The sequence below is a fragment of the Artemia sp. Qi Xiang Cuo genome, chromosome 6, assembly GCF_049724085.1.
Source record: "Artemia sp. Qi Xiang Cuo chromosome 6, ASM4972408v1, whole genome shotgun sequence".
NCBI lineage: Eukaryota > Metazoa > Arthropoda > Branchiopoda > Anostraca > Artemiidae > Artemia > Artemia sp. Qi Xiang Cuo.
The window spans coordinates 50,501,975-50,526,061 of record NC_142799.1 but is presented as its reverse complement, the minus strand read 5'-3'; the positions used below and the strand labels follow the sequence as shown (position 1 = coordinate 50,526,061).

At 34.7% G+C, this 24,087-nt stretch overlaps 1 protein-coding gene and 1 non-coding gene across 3 annotated transcripts in view; both read right to left on the bottom strand.

The window, feature by feature from the left end:
• Oga (O-GlcNAcase) overlaps window positions 1–24,087 on the bottom strand; it is a 142,452-nt gene that overhangs the window by 95,520 nt on the left and 22,845 nt on the right. For both annotated transcript variants that reach the window (XM_089090807.1, XM_089090808.1), the window contains exons 6-9: window positions 20,400–20,565; window positions 8,377–8,655; window positions 5,955–6,160; window positions 336–425 (exon numbers count right to left, since the gene is read on the bottom strand). In XM_089090807.1, coding sequence (XP_088946933.1) covers window positions 336–425; window positions 5,955–6,160; window positions 8,377–8,655; window positions 20,400–20,565 — 741 coding nt within the window. The remainder of the gene's footprint in view (window positions 1–335; window positions 426–5,954; window positions 6,161–8,376; window positions 8,656–20,399; window positions 20,566–24,087) is intronic.
• TRNAW-CCA (transfer RNA tryptophan (anticodon CCA)) lies at window positions 10,029–10,100 on the bottom strand. Its single transcript has one exon. It is a non-coding gene; the product is annotated as a tRNA-Trp (tRNA).

The following is a 24,087-nucleotide window of genomic DNA, read 5'->3' as shown; positions in this document are numbered from 1 at the left end:
GAGTAAAGCCCAGACAGATAGATAGATAGTCTCGCCGAGACAGATAGTCTCTGCGAGAGGCAAAGCTAGCATAAGTCTATAAATGGTTCTTGGCCCTTCTCGCAAGCCATCTTCAGACACTTCAAATTTCAAGAATCTGTTTTCCTAAGCCCCTACATATCCAAGATCAAGGGGGATGAAAAAGGCAAGCAAGTCAGGGATCCAAAAAATATCCATTGACTTTGTGGTTGAGAAGGGATGCAGGAACCGTACTTACGCACTCCATCCCCATCACAATTCTCTTTAGCCCTATTTGCAAATTTAATAATTGTCCAGCAGGACCATGAAGAACTTACCGACTTATATGACAGTTCATCTTGATTGTGGCCTTCTTTCGTTTGATTAGGAGTAAATGATGACAGAGAAATAGGTGACATTCCAGAAGGCTAAAACGAAAAAAAATGTCAATTCCTGTAAAATTAGTTTTCTATTCTGTTGTACCGTCTTCATGCCTTTTCTTCTAAAGGGCATTGTTGCAATGAATTGTCGATGACAAAGTAGGGGGAGGGGTGGGGGCATTTCCACTGAAGTTCTAAGGAACTTTACTAATTTTCCAAATTAGAAAAGAGAAATTTTTAACAAAATTCTTTGTTGTTTTCAAAACAAAGGAAATTTTTTTGTTGTTTTCGTAATCCTTCTTGATTACTTGTTGGACTGTTGACTGTTAGCCGCATCAAAATGGCCTTTGCTAGAGAAAACAATCGACCAACTAAAGTGCAGATCGGCAAAACAGAAATTAATCTAAATTGTGCTTCTCTTTATACTTATTTTTTTCCTCTATTTTCTTTGTTTTTGTGAAAGTAAAAAGTCTTCCTGTTTTAAGTTAGTTTAAAAAAAAATGATGATGATTCAGCAAGAACATTCTCGATTTGATCACTTTATTTCCCACCATCGCAATATAAAACGTTGCTTATTTTTATTTTTAATAGTGAAATATATTTAAAACGCCATCGAATACAACAGGTGTACAATGACAGAGTAAAAAAGCAAGGAAATGGCCAAAAAGGAAAGGTACAAATTTTTTTAGCATTTATTCATTAATTTGTGAGGGGAAAAAAATTAAATAAACGACGTCGTTAAACGTTATCAAAGGACTTCCCTATCGTCAAAAATACAATTTCGTTTAGGCATAACCGTATTACGACAAAGTCCCCTTTTAAAGTTTGTAAAAATATATTTTCGTCAGAAGCGTTTTGTCTAAAAGCTTGACAGCGATATCATTTGGAGATCTTACCGCCAGTTATCGCGCCTGGAAATATCAATAATCCCGACCAGTCTTTAAGTAATATTCCTGTGTAAGTTTTCGGTGCATTACTTTTCTGTGATTCTACGGCTTCAGTATTTCAACTTAAAACGACAATTTTGCTGTCATTTGATAGTTAAGACATGGCTTTATCTATCTACCAAATTATAATTTTGATTATAACTTTGAATTTTTTAAGACTGAAAAATATGTTGGAAATACGTCAAACACGTACGGAAACAGGAAAATTTTCCCATTCTAATGAAAGTTCAGATCATTATCTAAGAGTCCAAGTAATTTCATAGCTTCGGATCGGTGGATGGACTGATCAGAAAATAATAAGTTTAATAGTATCAGTGTCTTGTTCATTTAGTCCAACTTACAGCTGTAGACCTGTTGCAAAATCGCGTACTTGACATGGAACGCAAATCTTAAAGATAGCCAAATTCAATGTCAAGAATTCTGTTTCATTCTTTACCCATGAAAACAATTATCGCATCTTCAGTCCAGACCTAGATAAAAACATATTAAGTAATCAGGCATCCTGAAATCCTATTTAAAAAAGGGGCAAACATTAGCTTGTTGTTTAATGACTTGGCGACGTGGAGCAAATAATTTACCAATCATCCTCGCCACGTACAATGTGCCAAGAAATGGATGCTAGTGAGGTAGTGGTAGTAACAATAATAATCAGGAAAAAGGTACTATCATACAATCGAATTAGCACAGAAAGCGGCAAAGAAAAAAGCCAAGAACTTATTATTTTTTGTCTGTTTTCATGCATTCTTTTTCATTGTTTTTAATTAGTTTAAACAAGAAATCCTGCTCGTTAAAAGACCAACGATTAAGTGGCAATACATTCAAACACATTAAAAAGCCACACGTATTTAAATCTGCAACATCAAAGCCTCAACCTCTTGTACTTTCCCAATTCTTCCTCTAAGCTGCTTGACCACAGCAAAATTGTATGAAATTTGGGAAAAATAAGAAAATTAAGACTTTGAACTAGCCTCATGTAAAACAAGCCCTTTCAACAATCCTTAAACTGAGGAATTAAGCCTATCATTTTGGGTTCTTAAACTTTCCTCTTCTTGTTTAGATTGTTATGGATAATCTCATCATCGGAAGCAAATTCCGGGCCCTGCAGCTGGATTCAATCAAACTTAAAAGATATTGCCAATAATAACAGTTTATTTTGTCTTGATTGCATATATCTATAATACCAAATGCGCCACCATGCGGCATTATGGACTCTAAAACTTACAGATAATATGAAAAGTTGTTAAATAGTCCAAAACAGATTAATTATCGCTTTTGCACCATGAAATAGCAGAAATCTGTATTCAAGGTGCCACAATCTCTTTTGTTCCTTGAAAAGAGCACTAAAGCTTTCAGTTTTTATTTGAATGATCCACTATTTGGATACAACTTGAAAAAAGGGGGAAAAGAGCAAAGGAAAGTACGATATTCTACATTTATGTGCGCACACTTTGGCAACAATCTGCTTCACTTTATGCACCATTGTCCTCAATTACTGGATTTAAACAAAGATTTATTTTCCAGTAAAATTGGGGCAAATAAATGGTTTGTTTTAGTAATGGGTTAGAATGATTTTGGGGTAATTAAGAACATATCAAAATATATTGAATTACGAATGGCACATAGAAATTTTTTTTACAGAGAAAATGAATGAGAGAAGTACTTAAAATATTATTGTATGTATGTAAGTTGTTTTTTGCGTGTTTTTTCTTTCTGTTTTATCTTATATGAGTTGTTGTTTTGAGAGTTAAATTAGTGTTTTGTGTTGTTGCCGTGGCCCTGTGGCTTTTTTTGTGACAAATATCAATATCTATTCATCTGTAAACGGAGTATTGAAATTTCTGCTCCAGTGTCATCAGATATGCTAAACTGACCTTTCATCGATAATTTTTTTGGGCGGGGGGAGGGGAGGTCCCCTTTCCTAAAATTATGCGGACTTCCTTATACTAATATCTGTTCATAAGCAGATTTACACTGAAATTTTGTGAAGTCGGAACCATGATGAAAAACAGAATCTTTGGATTCGGATTCTATTGTCAAAATTCCTTCTTTACAGTTTTGGTTTCTACTGATACGGGTCGCTCCCTGCTTTTAAGTTTGCTACCATGAGCTGTTTGACCCAAATTGACCTTGATAGGATTCAAGCACAAGTAAGACTATTACTTGATTCTTAACTAGTATTTACCTATTCTATATCAGAAATTATTTTGAAGTTTAAACGACTAAGGGTACTTTTCTAGCCAGAAAATTAACAATGTTGGCAATCATCATTTAGATTATTTGCATACAAAAAAAAAAAAAAAAAAAGAAAAAAAAAAAAAGAAAGCGTCTCAATAATGAGCTGGTGTCATCAATACCCAAACTCAGCAGTTGAAAGACATTGAACCCTTCCGTGGTAATGTTATATGCGGACTTACTGAAGATGAGATGATATTGCTACGCCTTTGAAGAGAAACAAGTAATTTTATAGCATTAATATGCTAATCCGATTGGCAAGGTTTAAACCGGTTTCATCATTTTCATTTTGGCACTTCATTTATTTTCTATATAGCAAAATCAAAAGCCTCATAAATAATCTACTCAAAGAATGGCATGAAATAAGAGCTTTTAAAGACCGTTGGAATATATTCAAAGTTCTGGGGAAAATTAGAAATAAACTTTGCGATTCAGTAGCAAGAAAAACTTCGAAAGCTACTGAAGCTCGGAACAACATCTAACATAAATGATAAGACACTCCCCCTCCCCTCTGCAAAACATCTTTAGGTGTGGTTTTAGGATTGAAATAATTACCTTTTTTATACGCACTAAGCATGTGCAAGAATTCCCTTGTAAAAATAGTTCGCTATGTGAAAGGCTACAACAACAACAACAGACCTAAGCCACATAGAATTAAAAAAAAAGTCATAAAGGGCTTCGATCTAATTTATTAAAAGTTTTCCATTTTTACATAGATTATTAAAGTTTTAAACTGTTGAAATCAGTTCCCAAGCAACCAGCTGTTAACAAAACAAAAGAAAAGCTTGTGAAAGCTCAAATAACGCGCAGTATCCCCAGCCCTACCATTCCTTGGTATTTTGTGGCTCATATCACATTTCAGGTTTCAGGACATTTTTTTTTATTAATTCAAGTTTAGTTTGCATTACTGATAATGAGACAACGCGGACATACGACAGACGTCACTTATATGCTTCGATTGATCGTTTCTTATGACTTTTTGTTTCATTTGACAGTTTATTGTTTTGACAACTATAAGCATGCATTTCCTATGTTTGTTGTTTTATAATAGTGCTTTCAACAGAAAATCTTATTTATTTTTGTATCCCCGAGAATCCATATTCACGCTCATAAATTACTTTCATGCATAACAACTAACAAAAAATCATTCAGGACTTTCATGTGAATGTCTCTACCCACGGTGTCACTATCAGTACAACTACTTGCGTGTCAAACATCAATAACATCATAACATGTCACCCCTTTTGCTGTTTTTCATTGATTTAAATTTAACGTTCTTCATATTTTACGTTTCTTCCAAGTTTATTTCAAACATTTTTTAGTGGACTTGATCCAATTTAATATACGACGTTACAAATTTTAGCTAACGTGCTGCAGGAACTGCGTGTAGTTTGCAAGGATTAAAGTAAAACATTCAAAATGGCCTCAAAATGAATGAAAGCACAGTTGAAGTAAAGATGAAAGGAATACAAATGAAAAGTGGGCTAATTCAACATGTCTGAGAATCCTCAAGCAACATTTTCCTATTCTATCTAAAAGCAAATTAATATTCTACTTTTCACAACATGTCAAACAGAAGTAGGGGGGATGGAGACAGTAGAATTCACATTATAACGGAAAGCGTAATTATTAAAATCTTAAATCCTTTTATTTTAAATCTCAGCCTCCAGCCTACAAAAAGCACAGAGCTCTATGATCGAAGCTAGATCAGTACCGATAACAATTGAGAAGTTGGGGCCATTTCTTAGGGTAGTGCTTCTGAAAATAACTTTGCAAAGGGGATTACAGCAATCATTATAATGAATTATAGCGTCATTGTGTGACTCCTGATTCCATGGGGACATTAATTTCGAATGTTCACAATCATGAGGAAGGATTTAATACACAGCGCCTATTTAATAAAAACAAATTTAAGGAAGGATTTAATGACCTATTACAATACTCAAATCTATTCCAGGAAACAAGCGAAAGATTATAAAAAGAGAATCTATTCTATTATGACCTGTATTATTCTATTATGAGCTGTATAGCAGCATGTATTTGTCCCCCCCCCCCGACTATAGAAATTCTTATTTACATCTTTTTATGTTCGCTGTTTATATTTTTGAAACTTTGGCTTGCTTTTACCTTTTAGGATTTTCGTCTTTAAAGTACTGATTTATTTAAAATCATTTTTGATCCAGTGACATCATTTGTAGTGCTTTCTTTGTCTGACTAATTTTATTGATGTTATTTCTTAATTTTTAAAGATTTGATTTATACACAAAAAAACTGTACTGGCATATCGAAATTTGTTGCTAGGGAACTACATTCGATGACTAGTTCCCTTGAAAAAGTGTATATGTACTAAGTCATGTGCTATTCTGTTAACGACTTTACATTGAAATTGCTACTTTACCTGAGGCTTCGTAATGGGTCCCCACATACTTTTTGACCTCCGAAATTCAGATAGCCATTCAATAACAGATCGCTTCAGGGCTCGTCTTGGAATATATACTTCATCACGATCATCAGAACCTTCATCCCCGTAAAGAGTTATAGTACTTGTGGCCCGAGAAGAAGCTACGTCTTTTTCAAGGCGAATGTCTGCCGAATCAGATTCAGCTAAAAAGAATACAATAATCCGTTATTTAAGGTTTTGTCTTCAAAACCAGGTTATACTTAAGACGTTTGGAAATAGAATTTTGCTTCACTTGTTTTTTTCTATTTTTTTCTTCCTGTGTGTGTATGCGAGTGTGCATGTAAAGTTAGATAATACTGCACAACATGAAACCCGTCGGGTGTATTCTGTTAAACTATAGGGATTTAAAAACAAATTTAGATCAATACGTTTTGCAAAAAAAAAAAAAAAGAAAAAAAAAAGAAAAAAGAGACTAACATACTTTGCTTTATCTAAAGGGAAAGTCCCACAGGATTTGTAAAAAGCAGGTAAAAAACAATATTTACCAGTATCGGTTGCAAGTAGGTGGCTTTGAAAACCTAAATTTATTTGCGCTTTTTCAATATTATGCTCAAGGGGTATGGCGAATTGATACAAGAGGAAACTGAAGTTTGCTCTTGAGAAAACCACCAACGCCATCTAAATCTACCCAACACGGCCTACTCATTTCGGTCTCCATTTAAATTTTACAGCTTGGAATTAGAATATCTCAGAGTTATATTTTTAAACCTGATGGGTTATCCTGGTAAAAGAAAATAGAAAAAAATAGACAAGGAATTATGAGGCTTTGTCATGGCTGGCAGAGTAATCAGCGTAAAACACGTTGACAACATCATAGAGAACAGGCTAGTTTTATCCCTTTCTGTAAATAAGCACCTTTGAAATTTAAATACCCAGAAAATCATCTTCACGTATTTACTCATTTTTTGTTAAGCCTTGATTGGAATATACATGCCCCGTTTCGCATTATTGCTCAACTGAGGGAAATGAACATAAAATCAAAGTAATTAAAGATAGAACTCATAAGATATTTTTAATACCAAACACCTTACACTAATCTTTATGAAAAGACATTTTCAATGAACCCACACGACAGGCGTGAGGCCCCTTGCATCACCTTTGGATAAAAGTCTTCAAATTAATTCCCGGACCTTGAAACTATATTCCTTCCTCAATCTTGTGATTTTCTCAATTTTCATTTGATTCGTCGGTCTTGAAAATTTTTGAGAAATACCAATACCCTGCCCCTCCCAAGAAAATACTATATAAAAACTAGGGATAGCCATCCATATAAAAGTTCTGATTTTCAAATTATACTAAATCTAAATTTGAGACTAACAGGATATGTAACTGATTGCGCTGTATCTTACGCTAGGCTATATAAAAATATTTTAAAAAAAGGTACTTCTATGATATACCCACTACCTAATATTCTTCTAATATATATGTATATATATATATATATACTTAGATGTTTAAAATAAAAAAAGGTACTTCTATGATATACCCACTACCTAATATTCTTCTATATATATATATATATATATATATATATATATATATATATATATATATACATATATATATATATATATATATATATATATATATATATATATATATATATATATATATATATATATATATACATATATATATATATATATATATATATATATATATATATATATATATATATATATATATATATATATATATATATATATATATATATATATATATATATATATATATATATATATATATATATATATATATATATATATATATATATATATATATATATATATATATATATATATATATATATATATATATATATAATATATATATATATCATTCTTCTAATATGTATTCTATACATATTAATATTAATATGTTTCCCTGATATTCTTCTAATATGTTTCCCTGACGCTCGATCCTAATGAAATATACCAAAGTAAGATAAAAATGTAATACTTTGGAAACAAATTGGTACTATATATTTGCACATTAGGAGGGGATGGGAGGAAAGTATAACGGATCTGCATGTCTAATGTGTTAGGTACAATTATTCTGCATGTTATATAGTAAAAATTACTTTCTAACTTTACACTGTCCGAATACTTTAACCCCCCCCCCTAATGTGCAAATATATAGCCCAAATTATAGATTCTCCATGTATTCTGTCGCTTCTCTTTATCTTGTCTCACGCTAAGCTGAAAGAAACTAACAAAAAAAACTGGTTCTATAATGCGTCAATGAATGAACAACTTAAGCGTTAGTGGGTTTATCATAAAAGTAGCAAAAAAATATCAGTGGTTTTAATTCAAAGCTGGAAAAACAAAGACAAAGATGTAATAATTATAAACTAAAATACCATCAAGGAATTTCTTTCCGTCAATCTTGCAACGACTCCATTGAGCAAGGGAATGAATGGCAACAAAATTGGCTCCGTATTCACAATTGGGATTGGTTATGACTCCTCGTAGTTTTGGTATCAGTTCTGGAACTCTACCAGAATATGGCCCAAGAAACAGTCTTTTTTGGTCATAATCGTTGGCATGTAAATTGTCCCAAATTACCGGTGGTCGATGTAATACCTCTGATATCTCTTCAATTGATTCCACTGATATTATTCTAGAAATAACTTTGGGTCCTGAAACAGAAAGAAAGAAATATGAAAGATACTAAAACTGTAAGCAAGGTTTGGCAGGCTCTCAGCGGCTTTAGCTTTAAATTATAGACGCAAAGCAGACAAATTTAAATTATCAAAGCATTACTTCCCGAATACTCTCTGTGAAAGTAATACCTTTAATATTTTTTGTTACAAGTATTACTTTTTGCCCTTGCACGCGTACTGTGTACTGTTTTCTGTGTACTTGAATTTTTTTTCCTCCTTGAATTATATTTTTACTTAATTTATAAAAACAGAAAGATCTCTTGTATCCTATAGAACAAACTTCTACATTGATTTTTTTTTACCTTGAATTAAAATTCTCTAATTGAGCTATTAGGGCAACGCCTTAAACTACTTGGAAATCATCGGCCGTTCAAACATGCAAAGATAACTCCAATAATTTTGATCACTCTCAAAAGATAGGAAGAGTTTATAGCCGGTATAAAAAATCAGTGCAAGCGAAGAAATTACCTATGGGTTGTTTAACTGAGCTAAAGGGGAAAAATACAGGCTGGTCTACAAGGGCAACAATTGCGCGGGGGGTAGGGGTTGCCCCTTGATTTAGAAAAATATCTTTTGTATCTTCGTTAAAAAATCTTACCCTCCCTACATTTTTATGGATTGGTTCCACTGCTGGTCTACCCATGCCTAGCAAAGGTAATCAAGTGCAAATTAATACAAGATAATTAGGAGGTAGTCCAATCTTTCTTATGGGATCTTCACTCCTCAATGTCACCCTACAGCGTTGTTTGTAGTCAAGTAAGTGGTTAGGTAAACTTACTAAATATCCACTCTGACGCCACGCCAGCAGGGTTTCTCCTTCCGGGGATTGGGACGGTGGATCGAACAGAGCAGAGACCACAAGCCGCCTCACGACACCGAAACAGCTCCAGAGATCCCAAGCCACCTCACGACACCGAAACAACTCCAACCTACAGTGGCTAAGAAACGAAATCAGATACTTTAAGCAGCTGCTCCAATATCTTGCTCAGTATACAAATTAGAGCGGAAGGCTGGCTATCTTCAATGAGGTGGAGTAGACGCCTTTTAAGATTAATATAGACCAACCAGCTATAGGAAAAGAAAAACTCTACACTAAAGAAGCTTTTGTTAGATTTGATAACAAGTACAGATGGGAAAATACTCTTACAAAGCATTGTAAATTTTAACAGATTTGGTGCATTAATACATAAAGTAAATAGATATACACGGTAAATACAAAAGCTATAAATCTTTTTATTTATCTGTTATTCACTGTGTTTTAATTTAAATACCGGTAATATTTTTTCATGTTGTTACAAAAAAACAGGCGTTGTGCACATACACAAACTTTGTCGGCATTTAAAAAAAATTGACCCCGACGTGATTTGAACACGCAACCTTCTGATCTGGAGTCAGACGCGCTACCGTTGCGCCACGAGGTCTTAATTAGAAACTTGAAGAAAAGAAGATTAGATTATTAATTTGCTTTTTAAATACTATTTTATTCATCTTGCATTTCTGTGCACGCTTACACCTTATTTGTTTTCTATTGTACTGAATGCATCAATTGATACTTTTTTTTTATCTTCTTTCATAATTCAATAATTGTATCTCGGGGAAAAAAGGTAAAACAGCATATAGTAACCAAAAGTTTAAAAATATGTATCTAGTTGGAAAAAAATTGCCATTCGTAGTAGATTCAGGAATTGTAATTATTATTTTCCTTAGTCTTAAAAGTAAAATGTTATTAATGAAAATAATAATTACCATTCCTGAATCAACTACAAAGGTCAATTTTTTTCATTAGTCAGTTCTTTTAGTGATGTATTCTCTTTCATCCTAGCTAAATTCTGTCGTCACCAACAAATTTTCCTATTTTTCCGGGCATTTCTTATTAAAAATCAAATTGTGAAAAAAAGGTACTGTTCTATTAACCGGACTCTTTTATATAGTGCTAGTTTGGTTAATGCTAATGAAATAAAATAAAATAGGATGACTATATAATAGTTTAGAAACAAATTTGGGCTATATATTTGCACATTAGGGGGGTCAATCCACGCCAAATCATCCAATCGTGACTGCGCGTGAAATTCCAATTTTGCTGAAAAAATTCTCAGCTGTTCTCTTCATTGATAGTACACACAGGATTTTTTTTTTTTGAAAGCTAGTTTTTCGGTATAAAAATTTCCAAAGTTTCAAAATTCGCAAAAAACGAGGTTTTTTGAAAAAAAAATCCAAAAAGTTGGTATTTTTTTTCCACTTATTTATCCAATTATCTACATAGCCAGGAGAGGTTGGATAGAAAAAATTGAGGCAATCCGATAACGACGGAAGAACTGACGGCCAACCGAAGTTTTTGAACCCTTGTGCGAAAAAGCAGAACTTACAGAAAAATCTGTAAATTCTTAACGGTAAGAGCTAGGATACCATTTTTTTTTTTATTCTTGTCCTCTTGTCACCAGGTACAAAGGGAAGTTTTGCATTTTGTCCTATCGCTTTTAGTTTCGGAGATATTTTCATAGAATTTTGACAAATTGTAAAAATTGTCACTTTTCATCCCCAAAAAAGCTCTGTAGGCAACACGATCCAGGAAAACTACTTATTAGGTCCTAAACTACCAAACATGACCTACCTGAAACCGTAAAAACCTCGATGTAAAAATTCGATCCTGATTTTTAAAAGAAGATTGAAGTTGGACCGTTTTTCAAGTTAACAAAATGCATGCGGAATGAACTGCTGCAAGTTTAAATTCTTTGTTGCCAAGCAGTTTATTCAAATATCGAAATCACACAAATTGACCGATTGCTTTCGGTCAATTTGATAACTTACTCCAGAGTAAGTTAGTGGGATGCGTCATCGAATTATTTGAAGTTCAGATATTTCACTCACAGTCGAATAATTGCTATCGACCGTGAATGAAGTATAATTCATACCGTACTGTGAGGATTGTTTTTTTTAAGTAACAATGGGTTTATTTAAAAAAAAAATATATACATCATCGATTCCCTGAAGCAATGCTTGTGCAGGAGAAAACCCTCCTAATAAATCAAAAAACCAAGAAAACAAAAAAAAGACAGAAAAAAAGAGAAAAAAAAAACAAAAAAACAAAAAAAAAGAAATAGAGAAAAAAAAAAAAAATTAGAGCTCAACTTACCGGACCCGAAAACCAACGAACCTCCAAACAACACCCAACAAAATTATAATAACTATAATCATATTCAGCTGCAACTTTTAGATGTCGGAATTAGAAAAAATAGCTCTTGAAAAATGTTGCGTTGGACTTCATTTAAATAGCGAGTGTCACAAGAAAACATTTTTTCGCAAAGAAGGACTTAGACAATTTACCGAACTTTCAGATCAGAGTCGCGAGACAATTTTATTGAGAACATTTATTAGCTCCATAGAGCGTATTTGCTTTCATCATGAGCAATTCTACCTTCATCAGTTTGCTAAGGCTGTTCCGAGAATCTGCTGTGATCCATTTGAGTTGCACACCTCTTGTCCTCGGAAAGGAACAAGAGCTATAACACTAGGAAACGCTAGAACCTTGTCTCGTTTCAAACTTATTCCCGGTTACAAGGTGTGTGCTGAATGCCACACCGAAATTGACGATCGTGCCTACGAAGAGTCCGATGATGACATTGTTAATATCCCCCAAGTTTCTAACGACGGATCTTTCTCATACAATTCCCAGCCTGATTGTTCCTCAAGACAATCTGCAGCAAACGCAGCTACAGTTGTTTCAAGTTTATTTGAAAATATTGGGACCTCGCCGCTCAAGCCTTATTCCTTAAAACACTCCGTTGGACAAAAAAAAGACTACGTTAAACGGAAGTCCGAAACGGTTGCAGAATCCGTTTCCAAAATCATTAATGTCGCTTTGAGTGTTCCAACCAGTGCTACTTCCTCTCCTGTGCTGAAGCGCAAATGCATAGCTTCGTCATTGGTTCAGAATTCTATGGAGTCTGCTGAAGAATCTGTCCCCTTTCTGATGAACGACACAGAAACAAAGGATTTCAGTATTTCCCTGAAAACCAAACTTGAAACCTCGGATACATTACCTAGGAAACTTAGTTTTCTCACTCTAGTGCCTCCGACATGGCCCCGGCAAAAAGTATCTGATTTTTTCCAAGCATCGGAATTCCTTGTTAGAAAAGCTAGGAATATCAGAAAGGAGGGAGGAATATTGCCTCTTTTGACCTCAAAAAAGTCACCTAATGTTCTTAAGCCACATGTAGTTCAGGCTGTTCTGGAATTTTATGAATCTGACGTCAACAGCCGGCAGCTTCCAGGCAAGAAAGATTTCGTCTCCGTAAAAATCGATGGTAAAAGGGAACAAAAACAAAAGAAATTACTGCTGGCCAATATTTCTGAACTTTACGAGTTATTTAAGAAGGACAATGAGGACAAGCCGGATTTCAAAATCGGACGCAGCAAATTTGCTGAGCTTAAGCCACCCCGGTGTGTTACAGCTGGCTCAAGTGGGGTTCATTCGGTATATGTTTGTCTGTACCACCAAAATGCTAAGCTTAAATCATTAGGCGCTGATATAAGGATTTCGCTCGAGGATTTGATCTCCAAAGTTGTATGCTCTATCAGAAATGAATTGTGCATGCTACACACGTGCACGGTATGTTTTTAAAAAAAAAACGACTTGGAGAGTTTTCTCTGGGAGGAACTAGCTGAATCTGATTCAGTGACCTATAAAGAGTGTTACATGTGTACCGAACAGTTCTTAGACACGTAGAAGAAACGATAGATGTGTTCATACCGAATTTCGTCGAGTCAATCCGGAACCTTACAGTACACCATTTCATTTCAGTCCGTCAGCAAAATTACATAGACCAACTAAAGCAGAATCTCGGCTCAAATGAGGTCCTCCTGCTTTTAGACTTTGCAGAAAATTTTTCCTTTTTGGTCCAAGACGCAGTTCAGGGTTTTCACTGGGAAAATTCTCAGGCAACATTACATCCGTTTGTAGTATATTGGCGTAGGGGTGATAGCCTGCTCAGCAACAGTTTGTGTGTTATCAGCGACCACATGGACCATAACACTGCTGCAGTTCACGCTTTTTTGAAAGTCGTATTGCTTCACGTTAAGGCTATGATTCCCGGCCTTTCAAAATCTATTATTTCAGCGACGGTGCAGGATCCCAGTACAAAAACAGAAAAAACTTTGCAAATTTGAGCTGCCATTTCAGTGACTTTGGGTTAGATGCTGAGTGGAATTTCTTTGCTTCGTGTCATGGAAAGAATGCGTGTGATTGGATTGGCGGTACTGTGAAAAGACTAGCAGCTCGCGCCAGCTTGCAAAGGCTATTTGACAATCAGATACTTACGGCACACGATCTTTATGAGTGGGCAGATAAGTCCCTACCCAACATTACAGTATTTTGGGTTTCGTCAAATAACGTTAATGAAAACTTTGAAAGTTGCCTCGAAGACCACTTTGAGAAAGCTATTACTATTCCTGGAACTCAGTCATTTCACAGTTTTAGGCCCAAAGGCAAAAATAATATCAGTGCTTGCGTTTTATCGGAGTTGGGTACTATCTTGCCAAGAGAAGAATTTATTGTGTTGCGGTTAGATTTCGAGAACGTCCTTTTAACCGATCTGGACTCGGGAGACTACGTAGCCTGTGTGTATGGCTCTGATTGGTGGATGGGGTGTGTTGTAAGCATTGATGAGGAGAGTGGCGAAGTTGAAGCTAAGTTTATGCACCCAAATGGACCATGCTCAAGTTTTCGTTGGCCTCGGCCTAACGACACGTGCATAGTACCAGCTGCTAACTTACTACAAAAGCTGCCTATTCCTGAGTCTCGGAGTCGCTCCGCAAGAAACTTTGTTTTAGAGCCGGATGTAGTAGCCGTTGTTACAGAAGCATTCAAAACTTACAAGAAGAAAAGCAGAGAAAGCAACCATTAATTGTTTTATTTTCATTATTTAATTTTTTTTCTAACTTAATTGATCTAAGTAGTTTTGAAGAAGCGTCTATTTGTTTCAAGAAATATAAAATCAGCCATTTCCGGACAAGTTCACATGAAAGGTAGGCTAAAAAACTTTAGTATACTATGCTACATACTAAGAATACCAGGTGCCTGAATTGATGAATTACATTCAAACTATAAAAGTTTGAAATTGGTTACACGAGATACAGCATGAGTGGCCATATTAAAAGATATGTTCGCTAACCAAATAAAAATACAATAATTGGCGATAGAAGAATCTGCATTTTTATGATAACAGGAAACTTGAAAAACGGTCCAACTTCAATCTTCTTTTAAAAATCAGGATCGAATTTTTACATCGAGGTTTTTACGGTTTCAGGTAGGTCATGTTGGTAGTTTAGGACCTAATAAGTAGTTTTCCTGGATCGCGTTGCCTACAGAGCTTTTTTTGGGGATGAAAAGTGACAATTTTCACAATTTGTCAAAATTCTATGAAAATATCTCCGAAATTAAAAGCGATAGGACAAAATACAAAACTTCCCTTTGTACCTGGTGACAAGAGGACAAGAATAAAAAAAAAAAATGGTATCCGAGCTCTTACCGTTAAGAATTTACAGATTTTTGAAGTTCTGCATTTTCGCTCAAGGGTTCAAAAACTTCGGTTGGCCGTCAGTTCTTCCGTCGTCATCAGATTGCCTCAATTTTTTCTATTCAACCTCTGCTGGCTATATAGATAATTGGATAAATAAGTGGAAAAAAAATACCAACTTTTTTGATTTTTTTTTTTCAAAAAACCTCGTTTTTTGCGAATTTTGAAACTTTGGAAATTTTTTTCCGAAAAACTAGCTTTCAAAAAAAAAAAATAAATCCTGTGTGTACTATCAATGAAGAGAACAGCTGAGAATTTTTTCAGCAAAATTGGAATTTCACGCGCAGTCACGATTGGATGATCTGGCGTGGATTGACCCAGGGGGGGGGGGGGCAAAGCATAGCATATATTAAATACGTAACCTACCCACGGTACCTTCCCCACCCCAAAAAAACAAACAAAAAACCACACTTTAAATATCGTATACGCAATTAAAACCACGCTATACATTGTATTTCTCTACAGCGGTGTCTTGTACCATCCCGTTGAAAAACGGGTTTTTCAACGCGCTCGAGTTTGAGATATAAAAAGAGTCCGGTTAATAGAACAGTACCAAAAAAAAATGCGCTCAATTATAGGCCTCATTTACTACTACTACTACATCTACTCCTACTTACAACTCATTGCAGCACCAAGCCCCCTGAAGCCAACACAGCAGCGCACGCTCCGTCCCCATCCCATTTTCTTCAAAGCTCCACTCTTTTACCGGTACTGGTGCAATATATGGTCACTTCAATATATTGCTAAAGAAGTCAATTTTGGTTAATGCTAATGAAATAAAATAGGATGAACATAAAAGAGTTTATAAAGAAATTTGGGTTATATATTTGCATATTAGGGGGGGGGGGGGTAAAGCATACAATATATTAAATGCAATTTACAACACCTCCAATATTGTCCAATAAGCTTCCCATACAAGTATAAAGTCATGGTGTGTCCATTTTCACACTCTTTTGTCTTGGGCAATAACCCCTTATCTTATAAAAAAATTCAAATGCCTCTTTCTGTCTTTGGCAAATCCCAAATTGTAATTTTAACATTCATATTAGATCACCCGTTTCACTCAATTCCACTCTAACAACTATTTTAGTACCGGGTCGGGTATCTGTCTTTCCCGTTTGACTTCTTTAGCAGTATATAGAAGTGACCATATAATACACCAGTACGCTTTCACCTCCTCCCAAGAAGTTCTAATTTCCTTTTCATCTTTTCTAATTTAGTTTCCCTTTCCTCACCCTTAGTTCTTGGGTTCCACCATCTAGGGGTTGGGTTCCTTAGTTCCACCAACCACAGGGCCTTGATGAAGATACTGGGGATATTCTCATCACACTCCATGCTTCTTAAATCAGAGGAGATGAAATTCGAACACAGCAAGAAAAACACCTATGATAGCTAACAATAGCTAACAATAACAAATTCTTAAAACCCCTTTCTGGCATCAGAGAAGAAAGGCACCGGTAAAGTAATGTTAATTTGTTGTCATCTTAGTTACATATGCAGATAGGCTGTCTTTTAGGTTATAAATTTTCTAACAATATGAACTAACTAACTCCATAACTGTAACAAAGCAAAAATATTTTTGCAATTAGTAGTAAAATAAATTAGTGGGAAATATGTGAATCATGAAAACCGGAAATTTGAACATGGAATGCTAAAATTTTCGTTGCTGAATTTGGTGGAAGATCGGGTATTACAGGCACATATTCACATTTAAACACAAAAAATGAATGAAAGATAATGAACCATCAGATTTTGTGCAATATCATCATGGTTGCGACGCAAAGGAACAAACTCGAGTCCCACAATAGCTGACAATTTAAAAACGCATTAAAAAAAAAAAAGTAAACACTAATCTTATTGGTAAAAGTTTCAGGGACTGTTTCAGGCACTGCATTAAGGGACTGTTTCAATGATTAACTGGAAGCTAAAGTTTTAAAAAGAGAGTGGCGGCAACTACTACTCCTATAAAAAGCACAAAGGGAAGTGAAAATATCGGTTTTGGAGTTTAGAACTCAATGTTCGCCCTCCAGAAAGGTATTGGAAACTGCTTTTCAGGAGTTCCTGGAGAGAGTTAAGAAGCAGAACATTTTCGGTACTGTATTTCGTGGAAGACCAGTCATTACAGGGCCGCATTCACATTTAAACACACAAAAAAAAAAAAAAATGAAGGAATCATTATGATGACTTGCCTTTTTAGATTTTGTATAAAATTATCGTAAATAACAAACTCTAGCCCCATAGCAACGGACAACTTAAAAATATAGTTTGAAAAAAAAACTGTCAGGACTAACCCTATCGGTAAAAGTTTATAGCGAAGACAGGTTTATGGGGATTCTGAAAAAAGCCTAAAACTCTTTGAAAAAAGTGTCGGATCGAAATTGAAACGGGAGTTACAATAGTCGAAAACACCATATAGAAGAATTACAGTCCCCAAGAAAAAACCCTTTTTGGCATGGGAAGCACAGGTGTGTTCCTTTTTTTTTCGTCACCGCTAGCAGGGCATTGCAAAATCATACAGATGTTTAAAGGCTCATTTAGTAGCTAATTTTATACCTATTTACTTTTTATAAGCGACAAAAATTAATATTAAAACAACATGCAATTCTCGACAAAAACTGGATTTTCGTTTACAAGATGATCAACGCACAAATCCCTTGAAAAGCTGCTTTTCTGGGATATGATGTCATAATTGAGTGACTGCATTATTTTGGTTCCGTTTGAACCAAATTACCGTTTTCACCGTTCGGTTCTTTCTTTAATAAGCTCTAGCTAGAAAGAAGCCGAAGACCTTTTACTATGTGATATATAAATTAAAAAAAAAAAAAAAAAGACGGTCAGACAATGCACCAAGTATAATGAAAGGGCCATGTGGAGTAGAGTGAGATTTCATGACGTATGTCTAATGAAGTTTCTAACAACATATGATGAAACAAATTTTTTCTAGTCAAAATTCATGAATGCCAAAATATTTGATAGCTTGAGACTTTGTTAACTTAAAAGTAAAGATGCCTTCAAAGATACGAGAGGATCTAAGGACTGAGCTGCTTACGATTGATAGAAAAGCTCGCAAAGTACACTTTTTCTAGACAAAGACTCTTACTTTTTCGTCTAGTTTAGTAAATACAAGCCCTTTCTACCATGGTACATCACAAATTAATTATCTAATGAAAAGAAAATTCTTGTAAGAAGAAAATTCGATACTCAACTTCATTTATTCAATCGTAAATTTATTCGTATTTCAGGCTGTGGAGCAATGCTACTTCAGTATTTTAAACTAGACTAATATAAACGATGTCCTAATGGTACCATTTTACTCTCCCTATATTGCATTTTCTAAAGAATCTAATAGGGTCACATTCGAGAATATCACAATTCCTGTCTTGCTTGAGCGGAATCATGGCAAAAAATGACAAATAAATCTGCCGAAATTTCCATAGAAATAAACATTTGTATATAAAGGGACTGAAGAGAAAAAACCTTTCAACAGTGCCAAGGAAATGCAGAGTAATTGAATAATTCAGATTACTTATGTTTACATAACTTGGCTCCTAACTCTGTATTGACGTTGATATTCAATAGAACACATAGAAAGTACAGACTGTTTATATTTCCCTTCCTACACAACTATGGAACCCCCGGAAATTAAATGCTAAGATGAAAGTTCGAAGTGACTGTCTACCTACCACGCCAAATTTTTCTAGCTAAGCCTTTTAGCTCCTGAAATAGGCGTTGAAGGGGGCAGAGGAAAACTGGCGGAACGTGGCAAAGTCAAATATCCAACCTATCGGAAGAAGGATTAAGGATCTTCAACACAAAAATAGTCAACCCCTATCTTCCAATTCAAAAAGCAGATGGCAGCAGATCGGTCAGCGTGAACAAAACAAGTTTCGAAGACTGCTGATTCCGAGCGAGGAAATGTCAGATTCCCAGTACACAAGTAGAAGCAATTATAGGATTTTCAGGCAAAACTAATCATAGGGTAGGAAGGCAGATCGACCCATTCTGTATCTCCAATGGGCAATAGTAAGACAATGTCAGTCGTTTATGGACCATATCCCAAGAAACAATGAAAAAAATGCTTCACTCAATCATGTAGTAGGATTCATTCTATCAAAAAATATCGAAACTTTCAAACGTTTGCAACTTGTTAGTTGGCGTCCTCTCGTGTGTGATGACTCGGAGTGAACGGTTCAGTTTAATGTTGAAAACTTTCTTTATTTATCGTGTGCGATGAGTCACGCTTCCGTTATGAATGGCCCTTAAACCAACTAACATTGAAATCTCACCGTGTCTTCAACAAGAGTTTGAAGACAAGCACATAAACCAGTGATATACTACCAAGACAATGGAACAAGAAATGTCTTTCTCTAGTTTGGTCAGCAAGAAAGCTTTTAAGTAACACAAAAATTCAGAATCACAGGGAAGATTTTAGTTCTCCGGCTGCCATTGATTTACACCCCACATATTTTACAAGTCTTTCTAACTTAAATAATTTACTTTGAACATTTAACGATTCTTTATTGCTCAAATATGAAATCTTAAATGTTTGTCGCTCGTTTTCAACTAATTAAATTTAAATTCAAGTGCCGCTTGTCAGATGAGAGTAGTTGGAATCACTGAAAAAACAATATGGTTGGGAACAGGCAAACTGTTATTGCTTGAAAATGACGAGCTTAATTTCTAAAGTGTCCAAGCAAGGATTGATTATACCTAATTGCCTCCTATAATAATAACCCAAAGCCCCCTTCCCCTCAAAAGGAATCTTTTGATAAAAAACGCTAAATACAACATAGATACGTGAGTCTAAACACTAGCCTTTATGTGTCTACTAGAATTTATAGGTTTATCAGAACCTAGGCGAAACCTTCAATGAATGTGATTTCGACAACGGCAAGTTAGCCCAGTTACTCGTATTACGTACCGCATTGGATAGAATAATGTATCGAGCCCTTACGAATGAGCTAGCAGGAAGCGTGGCCCAAGAACGTTTAACGAGGATGTTCAGGACCTAAGTAAGTAAGTAAATAAGTAACCTAAGCTTACATATTTTCTTTTAAACACCCAAGAGCAGTTGCAACAAGTTAAGGGGATTACAAAATTTGTTCATATAAATCAATTATTACGAAATGTAGGAGTAAAGCTTACCCGTCCAGAAAATGTCTATCCCAGGAGCTAGCTTCTCACCAATGGTATTCAAATATTCTGAGTTCCTCACATCCGGTATAGCTCTTGATGCACAATACTGTGTTGGACAGAACAGAAAACACTCAGGCTGAGAAAGATGTTCGTAAATCTGATTGCTTACCGATACCTTGTAAAAACAAAGAGTTAAAAAAGGACAAATAATTGTTGAAAGTACAAGGATAAAAAGTAAAAAGAAGAAAAACATTAGACAATGAACAGTTAATTCAATTTTAAAGCATTTTTTTTAAATTCATGGTCAATTCTATACCGGCCCCCAAGGCATAAAATGCATGTGAAAACAAGATCTGACTTTTGTGTATGGGCATTGTAGTTAAGCCATCAAGCACAACCATTTAACCATTAAGCACAACAGCTTATTCCCCCATTACCTTTGTTTCATTAAGCCGTTCAGACACCAAGTTGGTGAAGTCTATAAAACAAGAACAGACATTGCAAAGAAAAATACACGTTTCTATTTCAGAAATCCATTATGTAAAAAAACATGCCTGAAAAAATACCTATTTTTCTTAGAAACGTTCATCTGCTTTCGCTTTTTGCGCTAAATTTTGCATGATTGAATAAAAAAACAGCAAGAAAAATCGACTTAAAGATGACAATTTGTAAAATTTGGCAACATAAAAAAGAATGGTCTGCGCTACTGGCAATGCCTGCATAATAAAAAGAAAAGAAAATCTGCACTTCTACCTCATAGATGATGTAGAAAAAATTATTTTTTTCTAAATTACAGGCTTTTTGTATGTGCAGTCCGCTTTTCTCCAGGTAAAAGAAAGTTTTTTTTATTTCAAAATTTGTGCCGCTTCATGAATATTCAAGTACTGATGGCGGGTCCTAAAATATGGATTTGGCTACAATTAGCATGGTAATGACTGTGCTACCAATTTTCTTTGGTGACGAATTGGACCAGGTTCAAAAATCTCGTTAATACAGGTGGTAAAGATCACCAGCAAAAGTAGTTTGACTAGTGAGATACAAAACATGATGTATAAAAACAAAAACTAGTAACAACAAATTTTCAAACAGAATTTCAAAACAGAAGTCAAACAAAATTTTCCGGAAAGAAATTTTCCCTCTGGAAAATATAAAAGAGTCGAAAACATTAGGGTAAGCTACCGCTTTCCGGGAAAAATTTCTTCAAGTTTTTCAAATAAGTAGAAGCGTCCAGCGAACAAAAATTTCTGATCAGCTCAAATATAAATGATGAAAAATCTCTCTAAGTTCCATTCACCTAGATAAACTACTTTTTTTTAAATATTAGAGAAAGTACTTGAAGAAATTAACTTATAGATTTTCTTCAAGAAAAACTTCAAAGTTTAGGACAGAACAAAATTGCACGGTTATTTTTCTTGATTTTGAAACAAAATGCCCGTTTTCGGTTGACACCCCACCGATATAGCATCCGCACGAAACAACCAAAAAAGAAAAAAAACGAGTTCTTTCTGTAACACTTAATTTTGCCCATGTTTTCTTGGAACATAAGCTACGTGATCATAGTCTCTAGAAAAAGACAAAAAGCAATAGACAATTTCAAATCTATTTATAAACTCATTAAGAAAAAGACATTTTCCTTTTAGACTTGGAGAAATCTTTAATAGTTCGAGTTCTTTTACTTAACAATAAATTTACATTAAAAAAAAAAATAGTCTCCCTCGTAAGGCTCCATGACCAGGAAAGAACAAGGGAGAAAAAATACCAACAAAAAATATTAACAAAATAAAACCGTGATTCGGTCGCCCACCTAAAAAATGCCTTCAAAATCATAAACTAAGCAGGGAAATTACACAATATGTACTTCAGATTTTTCGAATAAAAATCATATAATAATTTACTCTTTTATTTACTACCTTTTTAAAAGAAAAATATAGTTGAAATTTTCATGAATTTATCAGATAATTTTTGAAGATAACGAACAATTGCCGGGAGAAAACCAATCTGGCCTATCAAGTGCTGCTCAGAAGCTTGACAATACGGACTTTCGTTCTAATAACGATTCTTTTGTGAGGCACGGAAGACTAAGCTGAATAGAATTAATAATTAATTATTATACCAACTGGCACATAAAACTGTTAATAAATGTTATCTAAATGGTATTAAAGCCATACGCATCTTTTTGTAGTTTTATTACCTATTCCATTGCAAATTATTTTGTAAATTATAAATTTTATAGAAAAACTAAACAAAAAGGCCCAATTCACGGTTCTCTTGTCTAGCAAGAAGATCGCTTTAACAGCTCTTGGTCGCCTCATTCCGCTCACTTTGCTATCGCTACGGTTGGCTTTCAGCCCCTCACACACTTTTTCGATGTTGTATTTTGCACATCGGCAACTTATAGATGGAGGTTATTTTTTAATAAAATTTCATCTCCATTCAAACTTCAAACCCTTCCCCCGATTCAAATTCCCCGTGACCCAAGGGACATAACTCCAAAACATTCAAGTCGAACAATCCAGTCGTTAACGATACATAGATTTCTTGCTATGTGGCTATTTGGCTCCCTGTGTTCAATCGTACACAGTCCAAATTTTGGTTATCGATTGATTATTTTTTCACTCTTTATGACTTATATTGACCCCTCCTTTATTTTTCCTCATATTTTATTTTGAGAATTGATATATTATAGTTAGAGGCTTCTTTCAATTAAGACTTCTGGAAAGGTTCTCCCCGACGTACATTCAAGTCTCCATTATCCAAGGAGAATTCCGAACAGTTCGCAGTAACGAATTGTAAGGAAGGAGTGACTAGGGCTAATAACAACCGTAACCCTAAAAAAGGATTTTTGATAATGCTGAATTTATTAATGAATTGCTTTTTGATGGCGAAAATAAATAAAATTCATCAAGTTTAAAATTACCCATTAAAATCTAATTATTACGAGCCTGAGAAAATCTGCCCAATTTCTGAAAAAAGGGCAAGCACCCCCAAAAGGGCAAGTGATCCTGATGAAAAATACATCATTAGATTCAGCATATCCGAGAGCCCTAGTGTAGAAGTTTCAAATATGTCAGAGGTTTCAAATCAGCAAAAATTTTGAATTCTGGATCTTTTTGTTTCGAAAAGGAAGATCGTGTTATTTGTTGATGATGCATCTTTTTTTTTCCAGGGGTGATCGTATCAAACCAATAGTCGTATAAAAACGGGAGAAGGCTAACAAAAACAGAAACTAAAAGTTTTAGTGCCCTTTTCAAGTAGCAAAAAACATTGGACCACAGCAAAGTGGCTGTTTTCTGCCATTTTATGGTACAAGACTATAATTTCCCCCCAAAAGCCCAAGTTGCTTTCGACTGAAAATTCTAAGGTGTCCAATGGATTAAAAAATGTAGAAAAACTATGCATTGAGGTTCCAAATTTAAGATGCAGTAATACCACCCGCCCCGTGGCACATTTGTTCCTAAAGAGTCATATAATCCATACAAAATAAATCGTTAGTACAGGCATTTATTTGAAAGCTTCATTTAACTAAGTTGAATCCCTTGAATTCGTAAGAGAGCAGGGTGTGGCATTGTGTAGGTAGGGGGGGGGGGATGCCTCGAAAAGTAAATTTTCATGAACGAATTTTACCGACTCTCCGCAAACCTTCAGATAAATATAGAAGGACAAGTGTTACCAGAAACTTTGTTTTTTGTCGACTTTT